Source organism: Symphalangus syndactylus, chromosome 4, assembly GCF_028878055.3.
Source record: "Symphalangus syndactylus isolate Jambi chromosome 4, NHGRI_mSymSyn1-v2.1_pri, whole genome shotgun sequence".
Lineage (NCBI taxonomy): Eukaryota > Metazoa > Chordata > Mammalia > Primates > Hylobatidae > Symphalangus > Symphalangus syndactylus.
The window spans coordinates 55958313-55975918 of record NC_072426.2 but is presented as its reverse complement, the minus strand read 5'-3'; the positions used below and the strand labels follow the sequence as shown (position 1 = coordinate 55975918).

General features: G+C 39.6%; 1 protein-coding gene and 1 non-coding gene across 2 annotated transcripts in view; one reads left to right on the top strand and one right to left on the bottom strand.

The window, feature by feature from the left end:
- Positions 1-9236: 9236 nt before the first annotated feature.
- LOC129481450 (small nucleolar RNA SNORA24) lies at positions 9237-9367 on the top strand. The gene has a single exon (XR_008657440.1). It is a non-coding gene; the product is annotated as a small nucleolar RNA SNORA24 (small nucleolar RNA).
- A 726-nt stretch (positions 9368-10093) lies between these two features.
- Positions 10094-17606, bottom strand: part of PRSS12 (serine protease 12) — a 71916-nt gene continuing 64403 nt past the window's right edge. Inside the window, exons 12-13 of the mRNA XM_055274729.2 lie at positions 12895-13175; positions 10094-12306 (exon numbers count right to left, since the gene is read on the bottom strand). Coding sequence (XP_055130704.1) covers positions 11999-12306; positions 12895-13175 — 589 coding nt within the window. The 3' untranslated portion in view covers positions 10094-11998. The remainder of the gene's footprint in view (positions 12307-12894; positions 13176-17606) is intronic.

Sequence of the window (17606 nt, the reverse complement as noted above, 5' to 3'; positions counted from 1 at the left end):
TCTTGATCTCACATCCCTTTCCAGATATTGCTGCATTTTTCTTCCTCTTTACAGTGTAACTCTTCAAAAGAGGTGTTCTGAATCCATGATTTCCAATACTTCTCCTGTTCTCTCTGAAACTACTCTTAACAAGGTCCCAAGTGACCCTCATATTGCTAAATCCAATGGTGATTTCTCAACTTCCATCCTACTTGTATCATAAACAATTGACCACTTTCCTTTGAAAAACTTTTTTGACTTTTAAGGTATCACACTCTGCTGGCTTTTCTCCTTAAATTACTTCTCAACATCCTTTGCAAGTTCCTACTGTTTTTCCTGGTAGATTAATATTGACAGGCTCCAGGTTCCTACTGTTTTTCCTTGTAGATTGACAGGCTCCAAGGCTCAGTTTCTTTTCCTATTTTCTTTTTTTCTTTCTTTTTTTTTAAGAGATGGGGTCTCGGTTTCATGCTCAGGCTGGAGTGCAGTGACGTGAGCATAGCTCACTGCATCCCCGAATTCGTGGGCTCAAGCAATCCTCCTGCCTCAGCCTCCTAAATAGCTGGGACTACAGGTGCGTGCCACCACATCTGGCTAATTTAAAAAAAATTTTTTTGTAGAGACGGAGTTTCACCATTTGCCCAAGCTGGTCTCAAATTCATAGGCTCAAAAGAGTTTTCTCTCTCAACCTCCTAAAGTGATGGGATTAGAGGTGTGAGCCACTGCACCTGGCCTCTTATCCTACTTTTTATCTATCCGTCCTCCCTTGGTACAATTATCTGATCTCATGGCTTTACATGCCATCTATAGTTTGACAATTCACATATTTCTTTCTTCAGCCCAAACCTATCCCCAGACCTCCATATTCATATATTGAACTCTCTACTCAACAATTCCACTTGGATGCCTAAAAAGCATCTCAAACATAACATACAAAACTGTGCTCCTAAATACTTCTCCCAGAAAACCTGCTCTTCCTGCAGTCTTCATCTCAGCAAATAATCAAAAACCTTAGTCATTTTTCTCATAGCCTATAATCCCTTTATCTTATATACTTTACTATATCCAAACTGTCAGCAAATACTGTCAGCTGTACCATAAAAACATTTCCAGAATTGAATCATTTATTTCTTTCACTGCTACCACTAACCCAACACCACTCTCATCTTATTATTGCACTACCCTGTTTTCCCTACTCCACCACTATCTCCATCACTACCCTAGAATTTTTCTAAACAGAGCTTTGAGAGAGAACGTATAAATCCTAAGTTAGATCATGTCATTCTACTCAAAACTCTCCAAAGGCTATCCAACTTATTCCAAAAAACTAAAAACTGTATAATGGACCTATAAGGCCATAGGTAGCCTATCATTACCTTTCTAACTTCACTTCCTACTTGCTTACCTCATTCCAGCCAAACTGGTCCAAATTTTATTCTTCAAACATGCCAAGCTGAGTTATCTATTCTTACATAACAAATTATCCCGAAATGTAGTAGCTTACACAGAATTTATTATGCCACACACTTTCTGTAGGTCAAGAATCCATGTGTGGCTTAGCTGGATCCTCTGCTACAGTGTCCCTCCCAGGCTGCCATCAACAGCTGGGGCTACAGTCATTTCAGGGCTCAACTGGGTAGGAATCCACTTCCAAGCTCATTCACATGGTTGTTGACAGAATTCAATTCCTCGTGGACTACTGGTCTGATAGCCTCAGTTCCTTCTGGGATGTTGGCCAGAGGCAACTCTCTGTTTCTTGCCACATGGGCCTTTCCAACATAGCAGCTTGCTAGATCAAAGCAAGCAATACAGAAAGGCACAAGAGGAAGTGGTAGCAAAACACAAGTCAGGTTTTTATACCTGGTCTCACATTTCACCACTTTGCCATTCAAGAGATTACATAAAAGAAGGAGTAACATGAGGTGGGGTCACTGGGAACTTGGCCTACTGTATCAAGTATGGTCCCACTGAGAAAGCATTGGTTGCTTCGAATATTCCTCTTCCAAATGTCTGCATGTTTTGCTCTCTCATGTTCTTCAAATTGTTGACCTAATGTCACTTTCTGAATGACATTTCCCCTGAACACCTTTTTAAAATTATAATTCCTACCTTCCAAACACTTCTCATCTTCTGTGATCTATTTTTCTCCACAGCACTTACTGACTTTAACATACCATATAATTTACATATTGTGATTGGCTTCTACTTTAGTTTAGCTAAGCTAGTCCTACATTTTCCTTCCCTTCCCCGAATAATTCCAGGTTCAAAAAGGCCACAGGAGACATTTTGTATGAAACTTGGTAATGAAAGTAAAGCAGCATACACTTTTTACACTTGGAAGGTCAGTGTGGGGCATTAGGCAATGTTGCAGATCATGCAAGTTATCACTTATCTACTAACCATCTTGTAAGTGTGGGGCAGTAGCCAGATCTATAGCTTCTTCAGCCATCCCAGATCTTCTGTTGCAGCTTCAACAACCCCTAAGTCTGTGACAAAGGGCATCAGCTTCTCTTGCAGATCACCCCCATCATCAAAGCTAAACCCTTGAAACCAGGAAGAGATTAGTCCTGATTCTAGTTCATTCTCATGGATTACAGCTCATTCTTGTAGATGCTGATTTTCCTTGGTCCCTCCACTCCACAATTGTGTAAGGTCAGATTCTACATATGATTTTAATCATATGTATTTCCTAGTAGTTCTGATTCTGATAGAATTCTAATACTCTTATTTGCATCTGTTTTCTGCCACTAAAATGTAAGCTCCATGAAATTTTTTTTAAATTCTATTTTGTTTACTCTTTCTAGCCATAGCATCTATGACAGGACCTGGCATATAGTAGAAACTCACTATTTATTGATGAGAATTTTTTTTTAATGTACAGTACAAAGAATAAGTATTAAGGATGGCAAAAATGAGATGAGACCAACATTTTCTAATGTTCTAAAAGAAAGATTACTACAAAAAATAATAAGAACTGGGATGCATCTTAAAGGATGGGTAGGAAGAATGGGTAGAATATTCCATTCTATGAAATAGCATGAACAAAAATAGGAATGAGCATGCTTGGTGTAACATATATTGTATGTTGGCCTGGGATGAGGAATTTCACCTGATAATCAGTAGGAAAGTCATTACACTTTCTATAACAAGTGTTTAACATGTAGAAAATATTTCAGGAAATTTAATCTTCCATTAATATACTCAGTTGATTGGAAGAGAGAATTAGAAATGTAGGGAGACAGCTCAGACATATTATCTTAGATTAGCAGTGTGATATGATTTGGATTTGGATTTGTGTCCCTGCCCAGTGTCGAACTGCAATCCCCATTGTTGGCGGAGAGGCCTGGTGGGGGGTGATTGGATCATTGATTCCCCCTTGGTGTTCTTGTGATAGTGAGTTTTCACAAGATCTGGTTATTTAAAAGTGTGTAGCACCTCCCTCTGCTCTCTCTTCCTCCTTCTCTGCCCATGTAGGATGTGCCTGCTTCCCCTTCCGCCATGACTGAATGTTTCCTGAGGCCTCCCCAGCCATGCTTCCTGTACAGACTGTGGAACCATGAGCCAATTAAACTTCTTTTCTTTACAAATTACCCAGTCTCAGGTAGTTCATTATAGCAATGTGAGATCAGACTAATACCCAATATAACAATAGAGAAAAGGTAACCATAAAAATAATGTAAACAGTTGTAACTTGGCCACTGTAGAAATCATTAGTGCTATAATAATATATTGAAATGCTTCTGATTATCTTCCTTCTAAGCACACAGTAGGATTCCATTTCCCCAGGCTTTTGGAGTTAGGTGTGGTCACGGAACTTGCTTTAGTCCATAAACACGGGTCAATGTAACATATGTCACATCAGAATGGAATCCTTTAAGAACATAATGACTGTTTTCCCTTCTCCCTTTATGTTGCCTAGAACCATTACAAATGGTGAAGGCCTCATTAGCCTGGTCTCTAAAATGAACATAAGCATGACAAGAAACAAACCTCTGTTGTTTTAAGCCACAGAGATTTTGGATCTTTTGTAACTGCAGCACAACTTCATCCATCCTGACTGTGACACTTGTAGAATATGTCAACAAAATTTTATACTCCCCTCAAGATGGGGCTAATTTCCCTCCCTTTGAATATGAGTTGGCATTAATAACTAACTTCTAACAAGTGATGGTGTGTAACTTTCTAGACTAGGCCATAATAAAAAGCACTGGGGCTTCCTCTCTTGAGTCACTCACTCTGAGGAAAGCCATCTGCCATGAGAATCATGAGGACCGTCAAGCAGCCCTATGGAGAGATTCACATGCTGAGGAATTGAGGCTTCCTGTCAACAACGAGCATTAACTTGTCGGGTCTGTGAATGAGCCACCTTGAAAGAGAATCCTGCCATACCAGCCCTCAGTCAAGCCTTCAGATGGCTGCAACCCCAGTCAACATCCTGACTGCAACCTCACAAGAGACACTGAGCCAGTTAAGCTGCTCTTAGATTCCTGACCCACAAAAACTATTTGAGATAGTAAGTGCTTCTTTTTTTTTTAAGCTACTAGGCTTTAGGCTAATTTGATATACAGCAATCGATAACTAATACATTGGTTGATACAAAAATATATCAAATACTGAAAATAGAGCATAGGGAAAAATAAAAACTAATTTCTTTGCTTTGAACGTTGAATGATTTGGAAAACATTGTAATGGCACTGACTATAAGTTACTCAGTTATATTCTCAAGTCTCGAGGCAAAGGCCATGTCTGCTCAATAAACATTTGCTGGAGTCTAGTAAATGTTTAACAACTGAACAAGATGTTCAAACCTGACAAGAATATTTTAATATAGATAGGAGGGAACGTCCATCTCCTCTCTTTTGGACACTATGCTTTGCTTTTTTTTTTTAACACTAGATCATACTGCAATACGCTATACTTTTATTACTGCAGCAAAACCAATTTTTACAGCAGAAGTATCACGCTGCTAGTATACACTGGAAGTTTACATTTCCTAAGTGTTTTAAGATGGAAATAAGTCCATGGGTTATTTCCTCACTATATTTTCTCCTATTCATCTCAACATTCACATGACAGATGTGCCATTCTATGTTAAATTTGTTTTTCTGATGACTACCAGTTTCAACACTAAACCACAAAAGGAAAAAAGATATAGTGCAGGGAAAAGCATTGTTGAAGAATAAATATTCTATAATGAACTGTCCACTCCATGTACCAAAAGCAGAACTGAAATGTTACCTAGCCATCATTTGATCAGTTCTAACAGGTTCACCTTGCACTCTATCTTTAAAATCCTTAGGCTGGGCGCAGTGGCTTGCACCTGCAATCCTAGCACTTTGGGAGGCCAAGGAAAGAGGATTACTTGAGCCCAGGAGCACAGGAGATCAGCCTGGGCCATATAGTGAGGGCTTGTCTTTCAAAAAAAAAAAAATCTTAAAAAAAAATTAGCCAAGTGGTGGCACACGCTTAGCAGGAGGCTCGCTTAAGCCTAGGAGGTGGAGGTTGCACTGAGCCAAGATCATGCCACTGCACTCCAGGCTAGGCAACAGAGCAAGAATGTTTCTAAATAAATAAATACATACAACAAAATCCTTAAGCCAATCTTTATTTACCAACCAATTTTTAATTCTTCTATTCGTTACCACATTGTCTCTCCTGAATATCCTAAGGCTCAAAGCCTTGGTTTGAATACAGCTAAATTCACTGGGTTTGATCTCAAGTCAAACTTAGAAATACTGTCATCTCAGCCACAAATTTCACACTAAAGTAGATAGAAACCACTACTAAATCACTACTTTGTCTTAAAATGAAAGTATAATAGACTGTAAGGTTATAATTGCTTTTTTAAGTTAAACTTTGTTTTACATTTACAGAAAATTTCCAAAAATGGAGTCCCCCCACACCCCTCATCCAACTTCCCCTACCATTAATATCTTACAATACCATGGTATATCTGTCACAATAAAGAAATCAATATTGGCACTATTACCTAAATTCCACACTTTATTCAGATTCACTAGTTTTCCATTAATGTCCTTTTTCTGCTGGAGATCCCAGCCAGGATACCACATTACATTTAGTCATTACGTATCATTTTCTCTGGTATAATAGTTTCTCTGACTTTTCTTGTTTTTGAGTAGTATTAGGTAATTTGTAAAATGTACATCAATTTGGTTTTCTGTGACATTTTCCTCATGGTTAGTCTAGGGTATGGGCTTTGAGGAAGAAAAACATGGAGGTGAAGTATCCTCATTACAGGGTAACAGAGTACACATTATCAACATGCCATATCACTGATGTTAAATATTGATCACCTGGAATCCGTAATGTGTGCCACTTTTCACCAAAGTTCAGCTTTCTCCCCTTTCCTTACTCTACCCTTTGAAAGCAAGTTACTAAGCACAGCCCACAATAAAGTTGGTGCTGGGATCAGAAAGGGGAATTAAACTCCACCTCCTGGAGAGAAATGGCTTTTTAAAGTAAACATAAAACCTTTTTGATTTCAGAAACATACTGAGTATTTCAAAGCATTCAGTAATGCAACTGACTGTTCATATAATGAAAGTCATTCTGGTAGGCACTTTAAATAAGAATTAGACATAGTCCTTCACCACAATTTACAATAAAGACACCACAAGAAAAATGTGAGTTAGGTACTATAGTATGTTAAAAAAAGGAAAAAACCAAATTCAGTTGAAGTATGAAAATTTTCATAGAACAAGCGATATTTAAGCAAAGCACTGAAAGCTGAGTAGAATTTTGACAGATAAAAATAGATGAGAATGTAGTCAAGATGGAGAAAAGATCATAAAATATGGGGGTAGAAAAGAACAGATTTTCTAAAGTCCTGTTTCACACAAAACACAAAGTTCTAGTCAAAGACCAGGACACACGGGTGCACACAAGCGTGCATGCACACATGCTGTCATTCATGTTCATTGGTGTTCTAACACCTTAAGCCAATGGAAACATTAATTTCAAATCTTCAATCAGACTTTTTACGTTAGCATAAATGAATGGTGTTTTGGGCCAAACTGTGTTTCCCAAAACTCATATGTAGAAGCCCTTACCCCCAGTACCTCTGAATATGACTGTATTTGGAGATGGGGTCTCTAAACAGGTAATTAAGGTTAAACGAGTTCATTAGGGTGGGCCCTAATCCAATTCGGCCAGTGTCCTTTTAAGAAGAGGCAATTGAGACAGACAGGTTCAAAAAGAAAACGATATGAAGATACAGGGAAAAGACTGCCATACACAAGCCAAGGAGAGAGGCCTCAGAAGAAACAATCTAACGACACCTTCATCTCAGACTTCCAACCTACAGAACTGTGACAAGTTTCTGTTGTTTAAGCCACCCGGTCTGCGGTATTTTGTTATGAGAGTCCTAGCAAACTAATACAGATAATTATTTAGATTTAAATAAAATGTAACTTGGCAGAACTCCCTCCTGTGATTCAGTATGCAAGCCTTGTTATCTTTTCGGTTCATTAGTGGAATGAAGTGAGTGAAGTAAGAAGACAAAGTAAGATAGGGTGAAATATGGTGAGCCTTAGAAGCAGCTCTACTGTCTCAAATAAAAATGTGTCTCCTATAAGCTTGTCCATTCCAACCCGAATGGCAGCTACTGCTCTAATTAAATCTTTGCCCCCCAAAAGTATGTAATGACTTCATGTTTTTGTAGATCTCCACTGTGCTTTATTCACTCGTCTTGATACCTTTTTCCTTAACAGCAATTGCTACAGTGTGCTGCTCCAAATGGTCCAGCACTAAGTAAAAACTTCACCTGGTTTGTTTCATACAGGAGGAAAACGAAAACAGAAAAGAAATTCAGTGTTCTTTTAAAAGCACGTGTCTAACAAAACTATTCCTAAAGGTTGGAAATTCCACTTTACAATGGCGGTAGCTCTATTTCATTGCATCCTCCAGGCAATGTACAGCGGGTAAGACTTAGGCGTTCCGCTTTCAGGAATTAAGAGTCCAAGCGCGGCCAGATGTGGGCAACGAACTGCGGGTCAGGGTCAGACTGCAACATGGGAAACGTGCACACGCGCATGAAACCGGGTGTCTCCTGGGCTCATCGGGTCTAACATCCTTTCATTTTTTTGAGACGGAAACTCGCTCTGTCGCCCAGGCTGGAATGCAGTGGCGCGATCTCAGCTCACCATAACCTCCGCCTCCCGGGCTCAAGGGATTCTCCCACCTCAATCTCCCGAGTAGCCGGGACTACAGGCGTTCACATTTTCGTATTTTTAGTAGAGACGGGGTTTCGCCATGTTGGCCAGGCTGGTCTCCAACTCCTGACCGCAAGTGATCCGCCCGCCTCGGCCTCCCAAAGTTCTGGGATCACAGACGTGAGCCACCGCGTTCGGCCCCTTTTTCTAATACTGTCTGAAATAAGTATCCTAAACAGGAAACACCAAAAAAATCCCTCTCGCTTTCGTGACCTACACCGGTAAGCGTCAGGATGTTTCCCCATCGCGAGAACCTTTTGGCTCTCGTATGTGCGCATGCGTCCGGAACCGGAGCCAGGTGACCCGCTCAGACGTGGACCACGGGCGGGGAAGAGGGGAAAGGAGCCGCGGAGGGTGTGGCCGACGGAACAGGTGGAGCCGCGGCGGCGCTAGGCGGGGCTAGGCGGGGCTAGGCGGGGCTAGGCGGGGCTAGGCGGGGCTAGGCGGGGCTAGGCGGGGCTAGGCGGGGCTAGGCGGGGCTAGGCGGGGCTAGGCGGGGCGGGGAGTGAAACAACATAGGCTCCGCCCCTCGCGGTGCTTCCCCCGGAATAGCGTCATCAGTTCTATAAGAGAGCGTGTGCCGAAGGCCTCGGCCTTTCACATTCGGGAAGTGTCGGGATTAGGTGATGGTACGCAGTTGTCTTTCGTAAGTTAAAATGATAATTGGGCCGAAACTTGCTGCCTTACCTAAAAGGCAGCGCAGTCAGGATATTGGTAGGTCGGGGGCGGCTTTGGAAACCCTTAAGTTTACAAGCATGCGCGCACTGGAGTGCTCATCAGGTCGCGGGGCGGCCACGTGCAGCCCTGGACCCTGAACCCCGGCGTGCGTGGGCCGTGGGCCCTCGGGGAAGCGTTCCGTGCACTCGGGGACTCCGGTGAAGCCTGTTTCGCCGTCGGTGTCATGTGGCCATCTTGAGTCTACTCTGTCGCTCCTGTGCCATGGCACCCCGAGAACCGTCAGTTTGAGCCAGATGGTGAGTAATAACCTGTAGCAGTTTGCTTGCTGGTTAATTCTGGATTGTGAATCTCCATGTATCTTTGGGACCTGTCAGCCGTGGCAGTCTCCCTTCCTAGCCATGGAAGAGCATATTCTTGTTTATTGGCAAAGCTGTCACCATTTAATTGGTATCAGATTCTGACTTGCACAAGTAACATTATTCACTGTTAAAAACCTAGAGGGTGCCGGGTTATTGGGCAAACTTTTCTAAACCGTTATTCAAATGTTTCTAGGAAGCTAAGCTGAACACATTACGATGGATGATGGAAACATAAAGTATATTTCTTTTTTCATATTCCTGAGTTAATCTGAAACGCCTTAGCGCCAGGACGTTGGAAAGCTAAAGTTGGCGCGTTTTGCTGTCTTTGTAGTTTAAGAGTTAACAACCAACTGAATTAGCTGATAAGATCTCAAAACAGTGAGGTAAGTACACAGCTCGGAGTTTTATAATGTTTTTTTTCTCTTGCAGACTATCAAGAAATCCAAAGTGGTAATGGGCGAAGTGTATTCAGCATCCGGCAATGGACTTATCGTAGTTGGGGAAACAGGTGTTCCGAATAATGTCCTGGAAGTTATCAGGACACGTATTTTAAATACAGGCCTGAATTTTTTAAAGTAATATTTAAGGTGGTCCGTGATAATTAAATAAAATGCTTAATTCATGTGGCTACTCATTGTTCCTTGACTGAGTGATTAATAGACAGAAAGGTAGTTAATAGCATAATACCTCCTATTTAGTGTTACACACTCATGTGGAAGTAGTGTGAATGCGTACAGTTCTAAGGTTATTGCAGCCTTTGTGAAAAATGTAAAATGTAAAAATTACTAGGTTACCCCCAAGGGAGACAGCAGTCTTTTTAAACCATGCAAAAATTTAAGGCAGCTATACAAGGTGAAAAATTATGTATTTATTTACACAAATATGCACAGAACACTTTTATCTTTCAAAAGTCATACTTAAAACAGTTGGTTATAGTAAAAGCATATTGTATGAACCATGTATTCTTAAGGACTGAGCAAACTTTAGGCTGTTTGCTGCCTTTTAGGTTTGCCAGTCCCTGATCTACTTGGAACATAGATGTTGCTTGCTCCAGCACTGTAGTTTAATTATAAGGGCAGCCTGTGAGAAAGTTTCAATAGACATTTTTCTCACCTATATTGCACGTTTTTCTGAAGCCCTTGTGCAAGTGTGTGTGCCATATGTAGCTCTATTTACATATAAACGCTGCTTTAAAAGTTTTATCAAAATCATGAGTTTTTACAAAAGTTTTTAACGCTCTTCTGCATTACATGCAGCGTCGCAAATCTGCAAAGTAGTAAAACTATAAAGCACCTTTAGGTTTGCACCAGTTATTACAGAAATGGGGATTTGTGAAAAGGATGTAATTTGATGTAGAAGGGCAAAGTCCTTTAATGACTGGCATTCAAGAGGATTACTTAAAACAATCCGAAAGTTCATGCTAACCTATATTTATACTACTGGGACCTGGGGAAGGATCCATGACATTGAAGTATCTTGAGTGTGCCTTTTAAATTCGAGCATTATTGCTAAGAATGTTCTGTAAAGGTTCATAGTTAAGCAGCTATCCCTTAACTCTTAGAGAAATAGCCAGAGGGAAACCAATCATTTAGGTAGGAGAACCATGGGGAAAAAATCCAGCATTTTTTCTGGAGTTTGGAATCAGTGTTTCACCAACTGGTCTCACTTTGAGGCAAGCCTGTTTTCCCCCATTTGAAAACAAGGGCTGCTACTATAAGATCTACTGGCGTTTTGCAAATTGTCAGTGATGTGCAAAGCTGCCTAATGCAGTGCCTGGCATATGTTATAACTGCTGTATGTATTAGAACTTTTCAATGTGTAGGCCAGGAAAGCATTTTGACTAGTATGTTTTAAGATTGGATTGTATCAGGTTGGTCTTGGGAAAACCTGCAGGTATAAGTCAGTTACAAGGAAGTGTCAGTAGATGGCACTCTTACATCAAGGTCGGGGAACGTGGACTATGATGAGGTACTTGTTAAAAGCAAATATAGTAGGTATGTTAATGTGTTGGATAAACTAGGTTGTATGTCCAACTGGCATTTAGTTACCAGAAATCCTTTCAAATTTTGCTAGTTTATACACTGTAGGTAGAAAGTATTTTTATCTTATGGTTTCTGTAGCACTTGGTACTCAACAAGGATACTTGTTTAAATATCAGATCACTTTGAGAATATATTGTGACAGGCAAATGTCCTTGAGGCTTACTACTCCTATTCAGGCCTAAAAGTTTATAGTGGAATTCCTTAACCATTGATTTCCTCACTTGACAAAGGCTACAGAGAATGAAAATTTCTTGTCAAGTCTTTTGAAAAGATCTAAGCATAAATATGCCACTCTTATGAGTGTAGTAAAGGGTACCGCATTTATGTCAAATGCCGGTACTTAATATGAATTCAGACACCGTTGATTCAATTATAAGGGGCTCTCAATTCAAATGTAAAAATGATCTTTTGTGAAATCAGCATAGAATGATTTTCAGAAATAGGGATAGATGAGGCTTAGAATAAGTCACTCCAGTGAAATTAGGGTAGACGACAATGTTCATTTAAGGATTATTACTTCTACTATACTGAGGTTTCTGAAAATGTTCAAATTTCTCAAAAGCAGCAGGGGATACACAATTTTTTACCACAACACAAAGCAAAAACATGGATCTCGCCATTTGTTGTCATCTCTGCTGAGTGCTAATAGTGGGGGTTCGAAGTTTTCCATTTGTTTGTTTAAATGCTGCTTTGAAGTTTCCATGAAGAATTACAGTTTGGTGACACTTTTTATCCAAGGTACAAAGGCTGAGACTTTGGTATAAACACCAGGAGAATCCTTGACTCCACAGCCATGCCCCCAGGAGGTCACCCCATACACCACCCAGCTCTCTCCGGGCCGTTCACACATGAGTGGTCCTCCGCTGTCTCCCTGGCAGCTGTCCACGCGTTTGTGTTCATGGAGGTTTCCAGCACAGAGCATTCTCCCTGTAAACCGACCCTTATAACGTTCTTCACAAAACCTCTTAGGAAGTAAGGGAATGGCTGCTTGTTGTAGTGTTCTTGAATAGGCTCGTCCTACTTAGACCAAACACCTGATTAGTGGCATTCCAGATAACCATCACAACATTTAACAGTTACTGAGCATGTAATAGTCATGAAAATAAAATCCCTATTGTGGCATTAGTGTAGTTTAAAATGAGCAGTGACTAACTGGTATGTACTGTTGTTAGCTGCTTTTTTAATGTTGACACAATCTTAACCTTTACAAATGTATTTCTCAGTACCGAATTGTCTGAGGAATAATGAATAACATTTATGGATTTGTAGAGTAAGGTGACCTAAGAAAGCACATTTGTGCAGGCTTTCGTATTCTGTATATTAAAAAGCATAGACTGCATTAATGCTGGTTTCACATTAGCACATCAATTCATATCTACTTCACTGAATTAAACTGAGTTCTCAGTTTATGCTAAAGTTCTCATTAGAACCAACAATACCTCCAGAATCTAAGTCTCAATTACATGCATGCATTTCACACTAAGCAAAATTTCTCCAAATAAGTCTGAATCCAAGTAAGATCTTACTGCCCATTGCACACCCAAATATGTGGATGATACCGGACACAAAAAGGTGCCCTGCTTTGTTTTTTTGATTATGCCTTACCTGTGTCACCCCATCCTGTTATGTAACAGTTGGATGCTGTTTTCTGTGGCCTCTCTCTCCAGAGTGGTAAACAGGCTGGCAAAACGTGGCTGCTGAATCTGGCACATTGCTCTTCTGGTCCTTGTAATCTAACCAGGGCTATGTCGTAATCACTGCTGTCGGGTCGATACTCCCGATGAATCACAATCTGTTGAACTCCGATTTCTTCCTCAAACTCCTCTGGTACCAGAGTATGATAATCTCCAACCCTAACAGCATAGTTCCTAGTGCTGTTGCCATACCTGAGAGGCAGAGAGTACTAATGAGAGACTTGCTTCAGATACTGAAAATTATTGATTGTCAAGAAGGAAGACTAATGAAGATACAAGCCTTTCTTCCAAATCATCAGCCCCTTTTGTAAATTCAACCTTTCCATTATCTGACCGACCATTCCTGATCCTCTACTGCAAACCCATTGTCATAACCTCTTGTCTTCATTTCACTATGTAATCTGTTCTCCAAGAAGGAGCAAATGTGGAGGATGAGTGGAAAATAAAGACTAATCATTAACCTGTCATTTCCCAAATGAAAAGGGATCAAAACAGGAACAAATAGGTCAAAATTATTGTCCTGTGTTTGCCATTTTTGTTGCTCTGTTATTTCCAAGAATTGTTAGTTTGTCATGAAGCTCTGTGAGGGCAGAAACTAACTTTGTGTCCCCCAAAGTACTTAGAATCCACTTCACTCTTGCAAGGTGGACTTAAACTCCTTCCCTTTCCTCTAAAGTGAATGCAAACCCAAACTATACTTTCAGATCAACATATACTCATTCTATCCTTTCCCCTTTTAAATCTTTATTCAGATGTCACCTCAATGAAGCCTACTTTGACACCCTCATATTTAAAATTGCAACCCATCTTTCTTTGTCCTCCCATCATCAAACACTCCCAATATCATTCATCTCAACTTTTCCTCTTTTTTAAGCATCACTTTCTAACAAAACTATCTAATTTACAATTTATTACATTTATTCTCCTCTCTGCTTGAGTCAAAGCTATTCCAGGTCAGAGATATCTTTGTTGTGTTCACTGATTAATCTAAAACACCTAAAATAGTGTTGTGCCATTAATTAGGAATGCAAAAAATTGATTTAGTTAAGTTAGTGAATGTTTATTATTAATGTATACTTTCCATACTCCATTAAAATAGAAGCAATATTTACCAGATGGATAGTTCTCAGCCAATTTTTCAGCCATCATACTTGAATTCTGATACCGAACCCACCTAAAGCAGGGTTTCTCAATCTCAGAACCTATTAACATTTTGGACCAGGTAATTACCTGTTGTGAGGGCTGTCCTCTGCATTATAGTGTGTTTAGAAGCATCCCTGGCCCCTATTCACTAGACGCCACTGGTACAAGGTACACACACCCTCCATCCCCAGTTGTGATTACCAAAAATGTCTCCAGACATAGTCACGTGTTCCCTGTTAGGCAAACTGCCCCCATTTGAGAACCTCTGACCTAGAATGCATGACACAACCCATCTCCTAGTTACTTTCTCTTTTTCACAGAAGACTAGAGCACCATGCTCATTGCATTCCACTACTTATAACGTTCTTAAGACTTAATTTCCAATAACTTTTCCTTTGTAGTTCCCTGACTTATTCATCTGCAATGCGTGTATTCTCCACCTCATCTCAGCCACCCACTTACAATGTAAGACCTAGACCTTGTATTCACCAGATAACCACACACCTCTGAAATCTTGATTTCACACATACCATATTTCTGCCTTCTGTTTTTACAGCTCTAAAATCCTTCAAACCCATTGGACTTCTATCCTTTGGCCCCACTATTTTTTCATTTCAGTCTTTTATGACTTCCCTTATTATCTGGCTTGGATTCCACCGTCTGCCCATTACAACAATCACTCTTGAAAAACTACCCTGCTTGTCTTTTACCTGCCAAAACTCCAGGCCTGGTTTCATCAGCTGTACTTATTTTGTGCCGGCATCTAACTATTAAAGGGGGGAGGCATGCATGTAACAACTTTCACCTTAATTTTTTTTTAACCGAAACTTGGGTCTTTTATTGTTTACAAGATCTGTACTTGAATGTGAACTTAGAACTGAGTTGGTATTCAAAAGCTTGGCATTTTCTAGTGTCTATTTAAAATAAAACTTCCCACTTCTATAAAATTACTGGAGGTTATGAGATGCCTGAATATTCTAATCCGTAAGTAGGACTCTTGACCATCTTGTATATTAACTGTCAGCACTCAAAAACTAAACAGTGCAATAAAGATGATTTGGCTTATATAGCCACCTACTGTTGATCTTTAATATTAATAGTTAATCTGTGATTTCTTGAGACTCAATCTTAAATCATCACATATCTTTAAAGTTCAGAGGCTTTTTAATATATTGTGCCTAAAGTATATGCTCTTATAGCTTCCTTGAAAATTTAAGTAAAATTTAGGATTATTTCACATACTGAAACTGTAAAAAGTAATAGGCATGGAGAGAAATCAAGTACTTATTTTCACTTCTACTTTCTGTGTGCTAATAATATCGCTAGTATATTCATTAAATTTTATTAACAGTACATTCACATATTTAAAGTAAAACCCCAAATGATTTAACACTTTTCCCACAAGAATTATTGTAAATACATCCTTGAAAGTACTGCTGAAATGTTGCATTTATCTTTCTAATAGAATTTAAGAAATTATCTAGAGCTGTAGTGCCCGATATGGTAGCCACTAGCTAACCGTGGTTATTGCAGCACTTGAAATATGGTTAGTCTGAATTGAGATGTGCTGAAAGTACAAAATACACAGAATTTTGAATACTTAGTATGAAAAAAACTAAAATATTGTCCCTATAGATAATAAGAATATTAAATATCTCAACTTTTCTATTAGTTACATTTTGCAATGATAATATTTTAGATACACTATGTTAAATATATTATTTAAAGTACTTTGACCTGTTTGGGTTTTTATCTTTTTTATTTTTTTTTTTGAGACAGGATTTCACTCTGTTTTAAGTCTTATTGCAACAATATTTTCCATTCTGTAAGAAACAGCTGTGACGCTTGGCTAAAATAATCTTTGCAGCTAAACTGGCTGTATAAATCTATTCCACATTATCTATAAAAATTGAGTCTTCAGCCAGTAAGCAAAGAATCAGGACATTACTAGCAAAGGCAATTTATTTTTAAAATAATATCAATGTTAAAGCCCTGGGCAATCTTGCCTTAATGTGTCATTTCATGCCAAGACTATTGCAGTAGTCGCCTGAATGGACTTGCTGCTTCAAGTTTTAAATTTTTCAACCCATCCCTCATGCTGCCGCCAGAGTGATGTTTCTGCCTGATAATATAACTCCTTCTGAGTACCCTTCAAGGGATCCCCAATCTATGTGAAATTCAAATTCCTTAAATAATACACAAATCCATCTAAGAACTGGTCCTTGTTCCCCTCTCTGATACCAGCCTGGCCCCTGTGCTCCTGTCATTTAAACCGTTTGAAGAGCTGTCTTACAAACCCACGTCATTATCCAAACTATGTGCAATGTTGTTTCTCTCATCCCCTCTATCCTAATATGGCAAAACCTGATTTTGTCCTGATCAAGTCAAAGATCTCCTAGGAGACTCCTCTTAATCCTCTGCTCTCCTGAAAGCTAGCCAATCCTTTTGAACACTCTCAATGCATATGTAACAGTTTCTAGGACTTAATTAAAGGCTTCTCAAGGGCAAGGACCATGCCATGATCACTATTGTATCCTTAGCACCCAGCAAAGTGCTTGGCACAGAGAAAGCGCTTAATAAATATATACTGAATGAGTAATTTTGAAAGACATTCATGTCCACGAACATACACTCTCATCCCTAACTTACTGAAATTAAAAAGAGATCTTACCAATTACCATATTGTAACAAAACTATCAAACAAGGTTTCTATTTCATATAAAAACCCCATGAAAATCCAATGTTCTTGTTAATGCTGGCTATTCATCAGAATCACCTATACCACTTTAAAAAATATAAATGGCCAAGCCATACAGTCTCTGAGAATATAAATTAATACAGCTGGTGTAGGATCATAGGTGGTTCAGATCCACAGTCAGACTTGGGAACCACTGAACCAAAGACTCAAAAGTGTGGGCATAACTCCTGCCCGTACATGCCCAGAATTTCACTGGATGAAGTAAGCATCCTAAGAGATTACTAATAGAAACCAAAATGCAAAAAGCATACATGTTCCATACATACATTGTGTTCTTGGATCAAGTAGATTTTGGCAGGTAAACCCCAGAATTTGTATGCTCACCAATCAGCAGTTAATATTAAACTGAGAATAAAAATATTTACCTAACAAAAAGGCAAACAGTACCATTCTTGTCAAAATGAAGTTCTTTGTTAGTTCATATATATATATGGAATACACACACACACACACACACACACATACACGATTTTTTTTTTTCTTTTTTGAGACAAGGGTTCACTCTGTTGCCCAGGCTGGAGCGCAGTGGTGCAATCACGGCTCACTGCGAGCCTTGATCTCCTAGGCTCAAGCCATCCTCCTGCCTTAGCCACTCAAGCAGCCAGGACCACAAGTGCATACCACCATGCTCACTAATTTTCAAAAATTATTTTTTGTAGAGATGGGGTCTCACTACGTTGCCTTGGTTGGCCTCAAACTCCTGGGCTCAAGCGATCCGCCTG